Source organism: Phyllobates terribilis, unplaced genomic scaffold (assembly GCF_046119375.1).
Source record: "Phyllobates terribilis strain yellow unplaced genomic scaffold, ASM4611937v1 Scaffold_30__1_contigs__length_15301838, whole genome shotgun sequence".
Lineage (NCBI taxonomy): Eukaryota > Metazoa > Chordata > Amphibia > Anura > Dendrobatidae > Phyllobates > Phyllobates terribilis.
This window is the reverse complement of record NW_027362790.1, coordinates 2,052,667-2,072,666: the sequence shown is the minus strand read 5'-3', so window position 1 is coordinate 2,072,666 and position 20,000 is coordinate 2,052,667. Positions and strand designations below refer to the sequence as shown.

General features: G+C 47.9%; 1 protein-coding gene across 1 annotated transcript; it reads right to left on the bottom strand.

Moving 5' to 3' along the window:
• Positions 1-2,095: 2,095 nt before the first annotated feature.
• Positions 2,096-19,770, bottom strand: LOC141178783 (gastrula zinc finger protein XlCGF66.1-like). Its single transcript, XM_073660623.1, has 4 exons — positions 19,708-19,770; positions 2,629-2,768; positions 2,320-2,499; positions 2,096-2,236 (listed from the first exon to the last, which is right to left on the bottom strand). Exons 2-4 carry the CDS (start codon positions 2,704-2,706, stop codon positions 2,096-2,098), a joined length of 399 nt encoding a protein of 132 aa, XP_073516724.1. The 5' UTR covers positions 2,707-2,768; positions 19,708-19,770.
• Positions 19,771-20,000: the final 230 nt, after the last annotated feature.

The following is a 20,000-nucleotide window of genomic DNA, read 5'->3' as shown; positions in this document are numbered from 1 at the left end:
TCTCCAGTCAGCAGCTCAATCATCTTGTAGGTGAGTTCTAGGATCTGGTCATTGATGTTCTTATGTATCAGGGGGTGAGATGGAGGCCCTGTGATTGGGCTCAGGGGTCTTCCCCATCCCTCAGACACAGGGTCCTGACAGCGCTCACTAGAAGTCTTCTTCACTACTGTGTAATCCTGGTTATGGAGAGACACATTAATAAATCTCCCTCCAGACATTTCCAGAGTCCTCACCTCTCCAGTTCTGTCCATCTGTTATTCCCATAGATAAGAATGATGTAATGTGAAGTCATCAGAATCTCTCACCTCTCCAGTAAGCCGGAAGAGGATCTGACCAGCCCCCGCTTCCCCAGTCCCACTAACAGGAGCTCTATGGAATGCTCGCTCCGTCTGCAACAAACGTTCCAAAATCCATGATCTTTTCATTACTAACAAACTTTCCTTCCTTGGCATCACTGAAAAGTGGCTCAACCCCTCTGACCCGTCCTCTCTAGCTGCACTTTCGTACGGTGGATTCCATCTTTCTCACACACCCCGCTCCAACACCAAGCATGGTGGAGTAGTAGGTTTTCTCCTGTCAGATAACCGCTCTTTCACCCAAATCCCACTGCCACCTTCCGTTGCTCTCCCCTCTTTTGAGGTGCATTCTGTTCGCATCTACTCCCCCTCCACCTCACCGTCATTTACCGCCCCCCAGGACCAGCCACCATTTTTTCAGCCACTTCACCACCTGGCTACTTCATTTCCTTTCCGCTGACATCCCCATCATTGGTGATTTCATCATCCCCATTGACACTTCCCACTCATCTGCCTCTAAGCTTCTATCCCTCACTTCCTCCTTCGGCCTTGCTCAATGGTCTTCAGCCCCCACCCACATAGATGGCCACACACTGGACCTCATCTTCACCCGCCTCTGTTTCCTATCTAACTTCTCTAACTCACACCTCTCTCTCTGTCTGACCACAATCTACTTACATTCTCCTCCCTCTCCTCTCCAGGTGCCAATCCTTACTCCACAAACTTGCAGACCATCGCAGAAATCTCAAACACCTTGACCTACATTCACTCTCTGAATCCCTCCTCCCTCTTACAGACATAAGTTCATTACACGATGCAGATGCAGCTGCCACTTTATATACTGTCATACTGTCTGTTCAGCGTCGATGGCCTGAGGACAGGGAGGAGCAGGAGCAGGAGGAGGAGGAAGAGGAGGAGAGCATGGTCAGTCGTCCTCTTGGTGAGGACATGGAAGTCTTGCCTCTTTGCAGTATGGCACACATGGCTGAGTTTATGTTATGCTGCCTTTCTCGTGACCCTCGCGTTCTCAAAATTTTTGGTAACAGTCATTACTGGTTGGTGACACTTCTATATCCACGCTACAAGGAGGACTTTCTAGCTCTTATTCATGAGGCGGACATGTCTACAAAAATGGGGCAGTACCAGGATGCCCTTGTTGCAGAACTATTAAAAAAATTCCCATCTGAAAACGCTGGCGGCAGAGAGCACAGTTCGTTGGACAACCAAGGAGTACAGGCGAGGGAGACACAATTCATGTTTCGACGGACTACACCGTCGATAAAGCAGCCACAGCCGGTGACTGAGTAAAATCTGTGACTTCTCTGCATTTAGTGGTCACTACTCACCTGGGTAGTCATATGTCGGAATCTCCTCCTTACACCGCTCATCACCCCTCACATATGTCTCTGTAGTATTAGTATGGGTCAGATCTTCACCCTGAAACAAATATTGTAAAAGTCACAGACAGATGGAGAAGTCCCATCTATGATCAGCTCTAATCCTGCCATCTCCACTGTTCTCATTACACAAGTATAAAACAAATAATACTGGTGGATAAAACAAGACTGAGCACAAGACCTTCACAGCCGTCTACACATCATAGCGGAGATCTCATGACACCTTCTCTCCATCTACCTGATGATCCTGAGGAACATTGGGATCTTCTTGTTTACAGTCCTGTGGAAGAAGAGGACGGGGACATCTCTCTGGTGTTGTCCTCTTACTGGATAGATCTGGAGGAAACACATACAGGGACTGAATTCATTCTTTACATACAGATAATTATAGGCCGTGTGTATTTAGTCCTGTCTATTACCTGGTGATGTGAGGGGCTGGGGAACCTCCATCATGAAGTCCATGTACAGATATTTGTGTCCTTCTAAATATTCCCACTCCTCCATGGAGAAATAGACAGCGACATCCTGACACCTTATAGGAACCTGACACATACAATTATACCGTCATCTCCTCGATCCCTGCATAGCGTTACTGTATAATGTCCCAGCATTCCCAGCAATGTCACCTCTCCAGTCAGAAGCTCAATCATCTTGTAGGTGAGTTCTAGGATCTTCTGGTCATTGATGTCCTCATGTATCAGGGGGTGAGGTGAAAGCTCAGTGATTGGGCTCAGGGGTCTTTCCCAGCTCTCAGACACAGGGTCCTGACAGCGCTCCCTAGAGGTCTTCTTCACTACTGTGTAATCCTGGTTATGGAGAGACACATTAATAAATCTCACTACAGACATTTCCAGAGTCCTCACCTCTCCAGTTCTGTCCATCTGTTATTCCCATAGTTAAGAATGATGTAATGTGACGTCATCAGAATCTCTCACCTCTCCAGTAAGCCGGAAGAGGATCTCTAGGGTGAGGTGCATTATCCTCTCCGCCATCTTGTCTCCGCTCATATCCATCTTTGATAGGTAAATCAGGAAAATTCTCTCATATAGAAGATTTTCACTGAGAGGATCCGACACTGTAGAGAGAAGATGATGAGCTGATGAAACAGCATAAAAATCCTGTATAATAATACAATTACTGCAGATAATAAGGGAAACATGAGATTTATTATTTTAAAGTATTTAGTTTTCTTCTATACATCAAACTAATAAAACCTTTATATTTTAGGCCACAGACAACAAGCAGTTTCTTCCTCGGAGTCGGCAGCTGAATACGTTTCTCATAGACTCATCGTCCATAACGCTAATTCTCGAATCATTTACCAACACTGGAATCGGTAATGGATTCCACATTCCTCTATTCCTCCTCATCCAGTGAGGAAGGACCCCCAACAAGGCGCCTTAGGACCTAGGCAATCCCTACCGCAATTGATCCCATATGGCCTGCACCCCTGAAAATTATCAGCCTGTTATTCTGGATTTCACCGGAAGCTGAGGAATCAAATTTGCTGTTACACGCCTCACTGAAATTGACTTTTTCAAATTCTTTTTCAGAGAGGAAATAGTAAATCTTATGGTGGCCCAGACAAATTTGTATGCCCATCAATTTTTTACCAAAAATCCCACGTCAGCATATGCCAGGTGGACCCCTGTAAATGCAGCAGAGATTAGGACATTTTGAAGCATGGTTCTGCATATGGGCATAGTTAGAAAACCAGAGATTCGGCAATACTGGAGTACTGATATTCTCTACAGCACACCGGTATTCTGTTTGGCTATGAAAAAAATGTTTGCATTAGGCCCCAGCCCCACTATCAGTATTTGGTCAGTATTCGGTCAGTATTATTTCTCAGGAGTTGGAGCCAAAACCAGGTGAGGAACAATCCAAGAAAAGGTATAATAGGAACAAGTCACCAATTCTGCATTTATCTCCCACTCCTGGTTTTGGCTCCCACTCCGGAGAAAAAATACTGACCGAATACGGATAGTGGGGCCGTGGCCTTATAGTGATAATGCGCTGTGTCCTCCTGAGACGATCCTAACTTTGATCGTCTATACACAATTCGGCCAGTAGTTGACCACTTCAGCAGAAAATTTGCTGAGGCGTACAACCCCCAAAGGGACATCTCTATAGATGAATCTCTGGTTCATTTCAAAGGGCGGTTAAATTTCCGACAATACACTGTGTGCAGAATTATTAGGCAAGTTGTATTTTAGAGGATTATTTTTATTATTGATCAACAACTATGTTCTCAATCAACCCAAAAGACTCATAAATATCCAAGCTTAATAGTTTTGGAAGTTGGAGTGGGATTTTTTTAGATTTGGCTATTTTAGGAGGATATCTGTTTGTGCAGGTAACTATTACTGTGCAGAATTATTAGGCAACTTAATAAAAACCAAATATAATCCCATCTCACTTGTTTATTTTCACCAGGTAAACCAATATCAGTGCACAAAATTTAGAAATAAACATTTCTGACATGCAAAAACAAAAACCAAAACAATTAGTGATCAATATAGCCACCTTTCTTTATGATGACACTCAACAGCCTTCCATCCATAGATTCTGTCAGTTGCTTGATCTGTTTTCGATCAACATTGTGTGCAGCAGCCACCACAGCCTCCCAGACACTGTTCCGAGAGGTGTACTGTTTTCCCTCCTTGTAGATCTCAAATTTTATGATGGACCACAGGTTCTCTATGGGATTCAGATCAGGTGAACAAGGGGGCCATGTCATTATTTTTTCTTCTTTTAGACCTTTACTGGCCAGCCACGCTGTGGAGTAGTTGAATGCATGTGATGGAGCATTGTCCTGCATGAAAATCATCTTTTTCTTGAACGATACCGACTTCTTCCTGTACCACTGCTTGAAGAAGTTGTCTTCCAGAAACTGTCAGTAGGTCTGGGAGTTGAGCTTCACTCCATCCTCAACCCGAAAAGGTCCCACAAGTTCATCTTTGATGATACCAGTACCCCACCTCCACCTTGGTGGCGTCTGAGTCGGAGTAAAGCTCTCTGCCCTTTAGAGATCCAGCCTCTGGCCCATACATCTGGCCCATCAAGAGTCACTCTCATTTCATCAGTCCATAAAACCTTTGAAAAATCAGTCTTAAGATATTTCTTGGCCCATTCTTGATGTTTTATCTTATGTTTCTTGTTCAAAGGTGGTTGTTTTTCAGCCTTCCTTACCTTGGCCATGTCCCTGAGTATCGCACACTTTGTGCTTTTTGATACTCCAGTAACGTTGCAGCTCTGAAATATGGCGAAGCTGGTGGTGGATGGCATCTTGTCAGCTTCACGCTTGATTTTCCTCAATTCATGGGCAATTATTTTGCGCCTGTTTTGGCCAACACGCTTCTTGCGACCCTGTTGTCTATTTGCCATGAAACGCTTGATTGTTCGCTGATAACGCTTCAAAAGTTTGGAAATTTCAAGACTGCTGCATCCCTCTGCAAGACAGCTCACAATTTTGGACTTTTCAGAGCCCGTGAAATCTCTCTTCTGACCCATTTTGCCAAAGGAAAGGAAGTTGCCTAATAATTAATCACACCTTATATAGGGTGTTGATGTCATTAGACAACACCCCTCCTCATTACAGAGATGCACATCACCAGATTTACTTAATTGGTAGTTGGCTCTCAAGACTATGCAGCTTGGAGTAGGACAACATGTATAAAAAGTATCGAAGTGATCAAAATAAGCATTTGCCTAATAATTCTGCACGCGGTGTACTTGCCCAGTAAGAGGGCTAGGTACGGAGTTAAACTATAAAAGATGTGCGAGAGTACCACAGGGTACACCCACAGATTTAGGGTCTAAGAAGGAAAGGACGTCCAAATTAACAAGTGGGATAATTGTGTGGGAATTGATGCACCCACTAATGGAGAAGGGTTATCCCCTCCACATTGATACATTTTTACACCAGCATCCTACTCTTCAAGACCCTCTCTGTCAGAGGTACAGTTGCATGCGGCACCGAGTGAAAAAAAACAGACAGGCCTCTCTAAGCTGCTAATTGGGCAATTGCCGAAAAAGGGAGAAATAATTAAGCTACTCAACCAGTATAGGTGCTTCATAATAATTATTGTACAGTAAAAATCGTCTGATTAGGTGCACTTGTGGACTACAGAGTAAGGGGACAAAATCGCTAGAAAACATCAGAACCACGGACTGAAAAAAAAAATGATCAAAAAAATCCCAAATGACAGAGTATCATATAAAAGATAAAGTCTTTGTTAAGGCATGTATAAAATCTACACAATACAGGTAATTGGAAATGGCGACAGAGATCGTGACATGCACATGAAAAAAGGATGTGCGTATCACCCAGAGATCACACAGGAAATATTTGTATAGTACAGATAATTATAAACATCAAAGCTCGCTCCATCTGCAACAAGTGTTCCTACATCCATGATCTTTTCATTACTAACAAACTTTCCTTACTCGGCATCACTGAAACGTGGCTCAACCCCTCTGACACGGCCTCTCCAGCTGCACTTTCGTACGGTGGATTCCATCTTTCTTACACACCCCGCTCCAACACCAAGCATGGTGGAAGAGTAGGTTTTCTCCTGTCAGATTACCGCTCCATTACCCAAATCCCACTGCCACCCTCCGTTACTCTCCCCTCCTTTCAGGTGCATTCTGTGTGCATCTACTCCCCCTCCAACCGGCCACCACTTTCTTTGACCACTTCACCACCTGGCTGCTTCATTTCCTTTCCGCTGACATCCCCACTATCATCATGGGTGACTTCAACATCCCCGTTGACACTTCCAACTCATCTGCCTCTAAGCTTCTATCCCTCACTTCCTCCTTCGGCCTTGCTCAATGGCCTTCTGCCCCCACTCACAAAGATGGACACACACTAGGCCTCATCTTCACCCACCTCTGTTCCCTAACTTCTCTAACTCACCTCTCCCCCTGTCTGACCACAACCTACTTACATTCTCTTCCCTCTCCTCTCCAGGTGAACAATCCTTACTCCACAAACTTGCAGACCTTCGCAGAAATCTCAAACACCTTGACCTACATTCACTCTCAGAATCCCTCCTCCCTCTTACAGGCATAAGTTCATTACACGATGCAGATGCTGCTGCCACTTTATATATTACTACTACAACAGCTGCAGCTCTGAACTCAGTCGACCCTGTCACTCTAAATGTGAGTGCAACACAGAGAGTCACGCCAGGTGTGAGTGCAACACAGAGGGGAAAGGGAAAGGGAACCCAGACACTAGGGAAAGGGGGAAGAGCTGACCTCCTAATCTGGACTAGCATCACCCTGTCTCCCCCTACCACCCTATACAGCCTCCACTGCTGTCGCCGATCACGTGCCTCACCCTACTATCCATGGTGTAAGGCTATAGCTGGGGGTGGAAGGAGATGCGCACTAGTCAACCTCCGCTAGCACTCTAAAGACAAAAAAGGGAAGACAACACAAGGGAATAACAACTTAGCTTAGAAGAAACTCCAAAAGGGCAAACGGCCTAAAGACTCCAGAAAGGACGTGATGCTACTTCAGCCAAGTTCCAAGTAGAAATGAGTATAACCGGCGACGCCCACCTAGGCACACCAGGTAAAAATACACCCAGACTAAAGGGAGGTAGTCGCTGGGTCCTAAACACAGCCTCCTATCTAGGCAGCTGTCTGCATTGCCAAACGTGGAGATCTCCTGCAAACCACTGCAGGGCGACTGTCACCTCTGACACACCCGTGACAGACCCCCCACACATACCACAGCTCGCATACTCAATAGGCAACCCTGGCACACCAACCTGACTAAAGAACTACGAAGGGCCTCAAGGGTTGCCGAGCAGAGATGGAAAAGGTCCCACTCCAATGAGCATTTCATTGCATTAAAATAGTCCCTCAATTCTTTCAATTCCACACTTACTGCAGCAAAACAAACCTACTTCTCATCTCTCATATCCTCTCCCTGTCTCACAACCCTAAGCAGCTATTCAACACTTTTAATTCTCTCCTCCCTCTCCTCTCATATCAGCCGAAGACTTTGCCTCATTCTTCAAGCAGAAGATTGACACCATCAGACAAAGCTTTTGCCTAAAGACCCCACAGCCCCTCCTCCTATCTACTCAACCCTTCTCCTCCAAAACCAGCTTCTTCACCATTACGGATGATCAAGTTTCCTTTTTACTCCTCGCCACCTGCGAACTTGACCCAATACGTCCCACCTCATCCCAAACCTCACCACAGTCTTCATCCCAAATCTAGCCCACCTTTTCAACCTGTCACAACTGGTATCTTCCCCTCATGTTTCAAACATGTCTCCATCACACCCATCCTCAAAAAGCCCTCCCTTGACCTATCCTCTGACTAGCTATTGACCCATACCACTTCTCCCCGATGCCTCAAAACTACTGGAACAACACGTCCATTCTGAACTGTCCTCCCACCTCTCCTCCTGCTCCCTCTTTGACCGCTTACAATTTGGCTTCCGACCGCACCATTCTACTGAAACTCCTCTGACTAAAGTCACCAACGACCTACTAACTGCCAAATCCAAGCGACACTACTCTGTCCTCCTCCTCCTGGACCGGTCATCGGCCTTTGACACAGTGGACCATTCCCTTTTACCACAGACTCTCTTATGTCTTGGCATCACAGACTTGGCCCTATCTTGGAGCTCTTCATACCTAACAGACCGGACATTGTGTCTTCCACTTACACACCACCTCCTCATCTGACCCCCTATCTGTCCGTGTCCCCCGAGGTTCAGTTCTAGGACCTCTGCTCTTCTCCATCTACACCTTCGGCCTGGGACAGCTCATAGAGTCCCATGGGTTTCAGTATCATCTCTATGCTGATGACACACAGATCTATCTCTCTGGATCTGATATCACCTGCTTACTCATCAGAATCCCACAATGTCTGTCCGCTATTTCATCCTTCTTCTCTGACAGATTTTTAAAACTTAACATGGATAAAACTGAATTCATCATCTTTCCACCATCTCACTCAACCCCCTCATCTGACGAATCCATCATAGTCAATGGCTGCTCACTCTCCCCAGTCCCGCAAGCTCGCTGCCTTGGGGTAACCCTGGACTCTGACCTCTCCTTCAAACCACATATCCAAGCCCTTTCCACTTCCTGCCAACTCCAACTCAAAACAATCTCCTGGATCCGCACATTCCTCAGCCATAAATCTGCAAAAACACTAGTGCACACCTTCATCATCTACCGCCTCGACTACTGCAACCTTCTGCTCTGTGGCCTCCCCTCTAACACTCTCGCACACATCCAATCTATCCTAAACTCTGCTGCCCGACTAACCCACCTGTCCCCCCGCTATTCCCCCCGGCCTCTCCTTTCTGTCAATCCCTTCACTGGCTCTCCATTACCCAGAGACTCTGGTTCAAAACCCTAACCATGGCATAAAAAGCCATCCACAACTTGTCTCCTCCATACATCTGTGACCTAGTCTCCTGGTACTTACCTGCACACAACCTCCGATTCTCACAAGATCTCCTTCTCTACTTCCCTCTTATCTCTTCTTCCCACAATCGCATACAAGATTTCTCCCGTGCATCCTCCCTACTCTGGAACTCTCTACCTCAACATATCAGACTCTCACCTACCGTGGAAACCTTCAAAAGGAACCTGAAGACCAACAAGCGTACAACCTGCAGTAACCACCACTCCACCATACTGCTGCACGACCAGTTCTACCCTCACCTACTGTATCCTCACCCATCCCTTATAGGTTGTGAGCCCTCGCTCAGGGTCCTCTTTCCTCTTGCACCAGTCACTGACTTTTATTGTTCAAAATTATTGTAATTGTTTTTGCTCTGTATACCCCTTTCACATGTAAAGTGCCATGGAATAAATGGTGCTATAATAAATAATAATGATAATAATAATAATAATAATTAAATCCTATTACCACACTCCCCTTCAGCATACAATCACATTAGGTGATGGACTCCCTGACATCTAGGGTGTGGAACTCCCTTTCCCCCTCATTTTTAGGGTTCTCGCAGAATGACGGTAAAACTATATCCTGTGATCTATGAAAAGAGGACACTACCTTTGGAAGGAAGGCAGGGTCCGGGGAAAGAATAACCCTATCTGATAGGATTTGAGTGAAGGGCTGATTTACTGATAGGGCCTGAATCTCTCCTACCCGCCTAGCTGATAAAACGGCACTCCTGGTGGCTATTACAAGTGTCAAATTTTTAAGAGAACAATCTGATATGGGCTCAAAGGGAGTCTTGGAAAGAGCTTTGAGTACTAGGTCTAAGTCCCAGGGGGCTGCTCTCGGTTTTGGAACAGATTCCGAGCGGCTAAGTGCTCTAAAGAATTTTACTATCAAGGGGTGGGACGAGAGGTCTCCTCCAAAAAGGGCCCCTAAAGCTGCAGAGTGAACCTTAAGGGTGCTCTTTTTAGCCCCATCTCCCAACCTTTTTGCAGGAATTCTAAAATCCCCACGTATGGTACCCCTTGTTTTTTTAAAGGATTTATTCCTGAAAAAATTAGAAATTTACTCCATATTCTATAATATATAGTTGACATTTTCTTCCTTGCTTTAACAAGTGTGGAAATCACTCTCCCCGAGCACCCTTTAGCTTTCAGAAGTTGCCGCTCAAGCACCAAGCTTCTTTACGTCTGGGTGGTGAATGGGACCCTGGGAAAGGAGGTCTGGAATCTCTGGGAGTACCCATGGAGTTGCCACCGATAGGCGACGAACCCAGGAAAACCATGTTCTCCTGGGCCAAAAGGGTGCCACTAGAATTATCTCGGCCCTCTCCATACGTACATCCCTGAGAACTGCTGGAATTAGATGTACAGGGGGAAAGGCATAGAGCAGGCCTACTGGCCATTTGAGGACAAGGGAGTCTACCCCCCAGGGGAGATCTTTTGGATCTAAGAAGAATTTGCGGACTTTTTTGTTCAGCTTGTGCGCAAAAAAATCTATTTTTGGAACCCCCCCAGAGACCTACTGTTTTCTGGAAGATTCCTGAGTTCACGGACCATTCGTCCTGATCTACCCTGTGACGACTCAGGAAGTCTGCTTTTATATTTTCTGACCCCTTTAAATAGCCTGCCGAGATGGAACTTAGAATTCCTTCCGCTAACAACATAATTTTTTGAGTTTCTGCCATAAGACCTTCTTATTTTGTTCCCCCCTGTTTGTTTATATAGGTCACTGCAGTTTTGTTGTCTAAGAGGATTCTTAGATGACGATCTTTTACAACTGGCAAGATTTGTCGTTAGGCTAATCCTATGGCTGCTAACTCTTTCCTGTTGGAATATGCATCTATCAAGTCTCGAGGCCATCTCCCTTGCAGGATGCTTCCCTCTACAAGGGCACCCCACACCCCAGGAACTTGCGTCCGTAGTGAGTATAAAGGGATTTTTTATTTCCCATGGGACTCTTTGCGATAGATTTGACTCGTTTGTCCACCACATCATTGATAGTTGAGTGTCCTTGGATATCATTTTTGGCGTGTTCAGGTTCCCTCCTGCTTTCTGTTCTACTCTCAGGATATCCCATTGGAGAGGTCTGAAATGACACCTTGCCCAAATTACTGTCGAGATGCATGCAGGAGGGACCCCAAGGTGGACATGGCCCTTCTTAGTGTAGTCTCTGGTTTGTTTATTAGTTCTAAAGCTAGTCTTTCTAGTCTTTCCCTTCTTTCTTCTGGAAGGAAGGACATTTGTTTTCTTGAATCCAACCAGGTGCCTAAGAAGGTTTGTTTTTGTTTTGGCTCGAGCCTTTAATTTTTTTTGAGTTTATCAGCCACCCTAAAGAGGCTAAGATACTTAAAACCTTTGTGACTGCCAGGTTGCATTCGGACTCTGATCTTCCTACCACAAGAAAGTCGTCCAGATACGGGATGAATAAAACGTCAGTTTCCCTTATGTGTGCTGACATTTCCCCCACTATTTTTGTAAAGACCCTTGGGGCCATGGAAAGTCCAAAAGGGGAGCACTTGGAACTGTAGAGGTGTCAGATGGCCTTTAATGTAGACCGCCACTCTTAGGAATCTTTGATGAACTTGAAAGATGGAAACATGATAATAGGCATCTTTCAGATCTATAGTGGCCATGAAGCACTTTGGGAATAGGAGTTTTATCACTGACTCGGTGTTTTCCATCTTGAACCGTTTGAGAACCAGAAACTTTTTGAGGTTCCTTAAGTTTATGATGGTCCTGTAAGACTGATCTGTTTTTTATCTTAGGAATACGGGGCTGTAAAACCCTTTTCCCACAGGATAGAACTCCTTTTTGGATTAGAGACATAACCTCCTGTTCCAGGATATCCTGTACCAAACCCGAAGGTTGGATTTTGGTGACAATATAAGCGTCTGGAGGGGAAGAAAGAAATTCTAATTTCAACCCCTCTAGTATTGTGTGCAGGACCCAGGGACTTAGGGAAATTCTTTCCCAGGCGGGGAAGAAGAGTTTTAATCTTCCACCTACCGGGGACCTGGCGTCATTGTCTTCTCGCTCTTTTTGGGAACCCGGACAAAAAACGATCCACCTGTGAGGTTTTTCCCCTGTTTCTTTCTGGTTCATTCCATTTCGAGTCTTTTGGCTTCGCCCCCACATTTCAGAACGTGCGGAAAGGCCTCTTGAATTTTGGTGCACTTAACTGGGGAAACTTTTTTAGAGTCTCCTGTTTTGTCCAGAATTTTGGCAAGAGAGGACCCAATAAGGTAATTCCCTTCGAAGGGAATACCAAAAAGCCTGGACTTTGAGTCGAAGTCGCCCTTCCAGTTTTTTAACCAGAGGGCTCTTCTGGCTGAATTTGACAGGGCACAGGTTCGGGCTGTTAGACGGACGGCGTCTCCTGAGTAGTCCGCAAGGAAGTCTGCCGCTTTGGCTAAATTGGGTATACAGGCTAGTATCTCGTCTTTGGGGCATTTATTCCGGATCTGGTCTTGTAATTGAGCTTAAAGATCTTGCAGTGCATGTTGCCACTATGTTCGATTTAAATTCTGCGGCCCCTGTCTCCCAAGCTCTTTTTAGAAAACTCTCTACTTTCCAATCAAGAGGGTCTTTTAGTCCAGCATCATCAAATGGGAGGGATGAGTTCCTGAAGACTTTGCAGACCGCCACATCTATCTTGGGTGCTTTGTCCCAGGTCTCTGAGTCCTCTGCTCCGAAAGCGTATTTTCTCTTCATCAGCTCGGGAATATAAGCCTTCCTGTCTGCTTTTTTCCATTCCCTTTGGATCAGCTGGGAGATGGTTTTGTGGACTGGAACCCTTTGAACGATTTTTTAATTTCACTTCTAATCATGCCCTGCATGATATCCATTACTGAGGGAAACGCCGCTGACAAAGTTCTTTCTATACAATCCTTACAAAGTCGTTTGGTGTAAGCTGACTCTAGTTTATATTTGCATAATGCACATTCCTTATGTTTCAATTTGGCTTGAGTCTTCCTAGGTCTTCCCTAAAGGAAATGTATAGAAAAAGTGTACTTTTAACAAAGTTTTTTCCCCAGGGTTTCACCCCTGACTTACCTCACCTGACGCAGGACTACACAGGTCGGAGGGGCAGCTTCCATGGGTTCTACAGGTTGAGCTGTGTCCTCCATTCTTGGGATGCAGCACTGAATGGAGGTGGGGGGGAGCTTATGTCCTCTTCTTGCTCCCCCCCCCCCCCCCGTGATACGCCCCATGGTGTTCTCTGGTGAAGCACTATGCCCCTCGGGCCGTGCCCCCAGATGACGCCCCCGCTCTCGTCCCGGGGACGCACCAACCAAACCAAGCCGTGACCCCGGGACCACCGCTGGCCGGCTCCCAGCAAAGCATCGCGCCACCGGATGTGACGCAAGACGCAGGCGGGGATTCCGGGGAAGCACTCTGCCACAATAGACCGTTCCCCCGGAACTGACGTCACGCCGCCCCGGAGATGCTTGCATGCGACTCGCCGGCCGGCATCCGGAACAGCGCCGCATGCCCCACAGGAGCCAGGAAACCCGGACTGACAAGGGAGCAGTAGCGCCGAGGTGAATTTTCACTCCCTCGGCAGCGCCTGAGGAGCTGTAGGGTCTCTTCGAGGACAGGAAACCACTGAGGCATAGTAGAGGGCTCCGCCTTTCAAACCTGTAGTGGTTTCCTGCCCTCGGAGCGGTTCCCTCTCTCCATGGGTGCTGTCGTGGGGAATGGGAAAAAAGAAACAGAACTAATAAATTTTATATTTAATCCAAAAGAGAGGCAGTGTTTAGGAAAAATATACAGAGATTTTACAAAAGGAGACAATACAATACATATGCAGTTACACAAAATAATACGGATTAAAGAAGAAACTTACTATAAGATCAGAGACGATTCAATATAGCTGGGGGGGTGGGGGCACCCCACTTTGATGTGAACGTTATGGAACGTGATCCGTTGCTTATAGTCTCTCTCTATACCCCCTGGCAATGAATACTGATCCATCCCTCAGTGGATTCTTTTATGTCGAAGGGTGAAACCTGCCCACAAACCCCATGTGCTGCCTTCACATTTTTATTAAAATATCTGGCTTTTGTGATAACTTATCGCTGGTTGATCGTAGAGGCCCGAAAATTATACAATTTTTTCCGTTGTGAATTTACCTTCTGTTAGAGACCACACACGATATAGCTGTGGTATGCCAGGTTGTTACTATTGCGTCACAGCTCCCAGGAGGGGCTTACATCAACGGAAAAATAAGCATATTGTTCCTTAACTGACCCTGTCACTAAAAATATGGGCCCCATTATTATCGAACTTATGGAACTTTAGCTATTCCATATTTTGTCCGGCTGCAGAGCTCTGTTGAATTCCCGGGAACTAATCTTCCTTGGCTAGATGTACATTTATCACAAGTCTCTGTTAATTGGGTTCGCCACCACTCTCAGTACTGGCATCTGCTTACAAGCCACTTTGCCTGCGAGTGCTAATTGGGTTTGTAGCACCTTTTGTGCTACCATTTCTCCTAGCTACTTCTGCTGTGGGTGATAATTTGCATACAGACAGATGGTGGATTGTCAGCTCCTCTCCTCTGACAAATACTATAGGGGAGAAGGAGTGAAGAGAGGGTTGGGGGAAATTCTTAATATTTTCTTAATACATACATGAAAACCACCATAATACTTCCATGACAACCACCATAATACTCGCCTGTCGGATGTAATCCCATCAGCAGTCACTGATGTGACTGCTCTACAAGACAGCCGGCTACACACTTACAATCACACTGCGGTCAGCGGCGGTGCCATGAGATCACTTGGGTTCATCAGCTGAACTGAACTTTCTCCCGGCAACTCAGCTCTACACACTGCCTGTCACTTATTTATTTAGACACTGACTGTGTCAGTATGTAGCCGGCTGTCATGTAGAGCAGTCACATTAGTGACTGTTGATGTGGATTACGCCCGACAGGTGATTATTATGGTGTTTTTTTATTTGTTCTCATTTACAGCGGACAAGGGCATGAGGCATTAGGTAAGTATAACTGTGTTGCTTATTTTTATATAAATGTGTAAAATGGTGTCTGTCTCTCCCGCTTTTCTACAAACAGAATACAAAATGTACTGTGGGGACCCTTTTTCCTGAATCTGGTGTTCATGTCTATTGCCTGTATATTAAAATCTGTGACATTACAGCAGTACCTTCTCAACCATAAAAATTGCCCCTTGGGTTTTCCTTTTTTTAGGGGGATGGGGTGGTGGCTATCTCACTTCAATAGTTTATTAGTGCTTGTAGGATAATGGTAGATGAGGGTCCCTAGGGTCCGTCCAGTTCTTTCTAGATTAGTACATCCAGGAAAGGCAACTGGTTATAGCTAAACTCTGATGTAAATCTCAACTCTACTGATTTCCCTGACAAATTCAAGAAATTGTTCACTCGTCTTTGACCAGAGGATATATTAATGATACTTTTATCTATACCCCAGTATATGGATCCCACACTTATGATCATCCCTGAATATTGTGGTTTCCTCCCACCAGCCCAGGAATAGGTTAGCATATGAGGGGGCACAGGTGCTCCCCATCGCAGTACCCCTGAGCTGGTGGAAGTACTGCCTGTCAAAAAGAAAGAAGTTCTGAGTAAGAGTGAATTTTAGAAGATCCTCCATGAAGTCATTATGTCTGCTACACTGTATTGATCTCGATTTAAAGAAATGTCTTACTCCTCTGATACCATCCTCAGGCCGTATATTACTGTACAAAGCCTCGATATCTAGTAAGGCCGGCTGCTCCCCTACATGCATGTATACATGCTCGAGGGTATACATGGAGGGGAGCAGGCAAAGGGAAAACCAACTCCAGAGGGATCATTCCAACTGCAGGACCTCAGGCGGTACTGTGGGGGCATCATACATACTGCATAAGGGGCATAATGGGGGCATCATACATACTGCTTAAGGGGCACAATGGGGGTATTACACTGTGTGGGGGCATTATACATACTGCATAAGGGGCATAATGGGGGCATTACACTGTGTGGGGGCATCATACATACTGAATAAGGGGCATAATGGGGCATTACACTGTGTGGAGGCATTATATATACTGCATAAGGGCCATAATGGGGGCATTACACTGTGTGGGTCTTCATACATACTGCATAAGGGGCATAATGGGGGCATTACACTGTGTGGGGGCATCATACATACTGCATAAGGGTCATAATGGGGGCATTACACTGTGTGGGGGCATCATACATACTGCATAAGGGGCATAATGGGGGCATTACATTGTGGGGGCATCATACATGTAGCATCGGCGTCTCTGCCCTCTGCCAGGCAGAGACGCCGTCCCCCTTACCGCCGCGGTCCTGCTCCGGCGTCTTCCGGCCTCCCTGCAGCTGCTGCTGGTGCACGCAGCTTCCCTGGTTCTGTGCTTAGGAAGCGCGCGCCATCCTAAAAATTCCCTGGCCAATGTCCGGAGGACTTTCCCTATAGAAGGTACCTCCACCAATATGGAAATCCCCGTGTAAGGTTGTTGCTTTGTGTTAATTACTTAGCTTCAGCCCTCAGGTCCGCTGCAAGTCAGTCCTGTCCGCCAGCCTGTTCTACAGTCCAGTCCACCAGTCTTACTACTATCCAGCCCGCCAGTCTGTCTATGGGCTCTGCCCACCTGCTTACCTGGAAGCACCGGCCTGTTACCTGCCGTGCACGCCAGCCAGCATTACCTGGAAGCATCTGCCTGTTACCTGCCGTGCCCGCCAGCCTGCTTACCTGGAAGCACCCGCCTGTTACCTGCGCTGCCCGTCTGCCTGCTTACATGGAAGAACCTGCCAACTATCTGTTGTGCCCGCCAGCCTGCTTACCTGCAAGCACCTGCCAGCTATCTGTTGTGCCCGCCTGCCTGCTTACCTGGAAGCACCCGCCAGTTACCTGTTGTGCCCACCTGCTGGTCTACCCGGACCACCCGTCAGCCTGCGTGCCGAGCTCATCCGCTGTACCGGTCAGTTCCTGCCTTCTGACCCGTGGGAGTCACCTGCTCTCATACAAGGTCGGTCCCAGAGTGGCACCTGGTCCCTCTGCTCGGTTCCTCCCTGGTTCACGAAGTCGACTGAGCTGCCGTGCAACCTTGGTCGGGCCGAGTAGATACTTAGTCACGCCCCTCTGGTCCCTCCTTGCAGCGCAGCACAGAGGTTCCACCACTCGGATCCGTAACAGTTTGCATGGGCCATGGAACCAGGTGGCCCCGAGGCTCCTTCGCTCTCTGACCTGTACCAGGAGGTTTCTCGTCAGAGATCCCAACAGGAAATTATCCTGACCTACCTGCGGTCTGTCAACTTCCGCCTGGACACGCTGCCCACCCCATCTGTGTCCGTCTCGAGTCGAGCGGCAGCCGCTCCAGCGGCGCCTCAGCCTACTGGTGCCATGGCATTCAGCTCTGGACCCCGGCTCTCTGCGCCTCCACATTTTGGTGGTGACCCCGTCTTATGTCGGGGTTTTCTGAACCAGTGCACGCTGTACTTTGAACTCCTAGCACATCAGTTTCCCTCCGACCAGGCCAAGGTGGCGTTCATCATGTCTCACCTCACCGGGGAAGCATTGGCATGGCTAAACCCTCTATGGGAGAGAGGGGATCCCCTGGTGTCCGATCTTCCGGCTTTCCTCACTGCCTTCCGGAAGGTCTTCGATGAGCCCGGACGAAGGACTTCCACTGCCTCCTCACTGCTCCGTCTCCAAGGGAGTCTCACCGTGGGCCAGTATGCCATACAGTTCCGTACCCTCGCATCTGAGCTTGCCTGGAACAACGAGGCCCTGGTGTCCACCTTCTGGGAGGGTCTTTTAGGACGGATCAAGGACGAGCTAGCCGGCCGGGACATTCCTTCCACCCTGGACGACCTGGTGTCTCTAGCTACCCGGATTGACAACCGTTTCTTGGAAAGAGTTAAGGAGACTACCCGGGAGAGAAGGATTTCCTCGTCTCGCTCCTGTATTCCAGAAACCCACCTCCAGGCCAGCAATTCCTCGGGCACGCTGAACCAAACCCATGCAGATTGACCGGACCAAGATGGTCAAGTCTCGCCAAGAGACGCGCCGAGCCGAGGGGAGCTGTTTCTACTGTGGCAGTAAGGAGCATCTGATCCTTTCCTGTTCGGTGAAGCCAGGAAACTCCAGTGTCTAGGACCGCTTGGAGAGGTCGTCCTAGGCAAGAGTAAATCCTCTCCGTCCTTGACTTTATCCGTTTCTATTTCCAGTGGTGAGACCAGCTTCTTTGAGACCTCCCACCTGGATTCCGGAGCCGCTGGGAATCTCATTTCTCAGGCCCTTGTGGAGAAGTATCAGATTCCTACCAAACCTCTGGCCGAACCATTGGCAGTCGCTTCTGTGGATGGGAGACTCCTTCCGGTGACCATCTTGTTCGTCACACAGCCTGTAACCCTTCAGGTGGGAATGCTGCACTCGGAGAGGATCTCCTTCCATGTGCTATCCGGACTCTCTCACTCCCTTTTGCTAGGTCTACCCTGGCTACAGAAAAATGAACCCGTCCTGAATTGGCGATCTGGTGAGGTGCTCCGTTGGGGGAAGGATTGCCATGAGACCTGCCTGGTTCCGGTTCGCCCGGCTCGATCTCCGTCTAATCCGTGTTAAAGATCCGGGTGGTGGAACCTCTGTGCTGCGGTGCAAGGAGGGGCCAGAGGGGCGTGACTAAGTATCAACTTGGTCCGAACAAGGTCGCAAGGCGGCTCAATCGACTCCGTGAACCAGGGAGGAACCGAGCAGAGGGACCAGGTGCCACTCTGGGACCGACCTTGTATGAGAGCAGGTGACTCCCACGGGTCAGAAGGCAGGAACTGACCGGTACAGCGGATAAGCTTCGGCTGGCAGGCTGACGGGTGGTCTGGGTAGATAAGCAGGTGGGCACACAGGTATCTGGCGGGTGCTACCAGGTAAGCAGGCAGGCGGGCAAAACAGATAGTTGGCAGGTGCTTCCAGGTAAGCATGCAGGCGGGCACGGCAGGTAACAGGCGGGTGCTTCCAGGTAAGCAGGCTGGCGGGCATGGCAGGTAACAGGCAGGTGCTTCCAGGTAATGCTGGCTGGCGGGCACGGCAGGTAACAGGCCGGTGCTTCCAGGTAAGCGGGTGGGTGGAGCCCACAGACAGACTGGCAGACAGGACTGACTTGCAGGTGACCTGAGGGCTGAAGCAAGTAAGTAACTCAAAGCAACAACCTTGCACGGGCACCTCCATATTGGAGGAGGTGCCTTCACGGAGTCGACTGAGCCGCCGTGCGACCTTGGTCGGGCCGAGTAGATACTTAGTCACGCCCCTCTGGTCCCTCCTTGCACCGCAGCACACTGTGTGGGGCATTACACTGTGGGGGGCATCATACATACTGTATAAGGGGTATAATGGGGGCATTACACTGTGGGGGTCCTGTACTCTGAGAACAATACGTTTCCTCCCTTCCTGTCTCCATAGTTGGGTCGTATGTATCTATTACAGGAAACAGAACAGAAACCTTATGATTCTTATAAAGACCCCAAAAGAGCCTCCGTGCTGAAGGGGTTAATGCCCCCTGCGCCCAGTAATGGGGTCTCCACATACCTCCACCACATATATGGCTGTTGTGTGCGCACAGGAGCTGTGATGAGGTCACAGGAGGGGAGGAGTCAGGGGTCACATGATCAGGGGCCTCAGTGGATGCAGGACTCTGCTGTGCTGGTTGTCATGGTGCTGGATGAGCTGAAGTTTATGTGTGGGGTCAGGAGGGGTTTACAGTGTGGATGTAGCAGAGCCGCGTGTGTACGAGGTGTACGGAGCGGAGCCGCGTGTGTACGAGGTGTACGGAGCAGAGCCGTGTGTGTACGAGGTGTACGGAGCAGAGCCACGTGTGTACG

Coding starts and splice junctions, on each gene's coding strand:
- LOC141178783 (XM_073660623.1), bottom strand. CDS start 2,706: ATGGATATGAGCGGAGACAAGATGGCGGAGAGGATAATGCACCTCACC. Junction 2,500..2,628: donor TCTTCCGGCTTACTGGAGAG/GTGAGAGATTCT, acceptor CTCCATAACCAG/GATTACACAGTAGTGAAGAA. Junction 2,237..2,319: donor TTGAGCTTCTGACTGGAGAG/GTGACATTGCTG, acceptor TGTATGTGTCAG/GTTCCTATAAGGTGTCAGGA.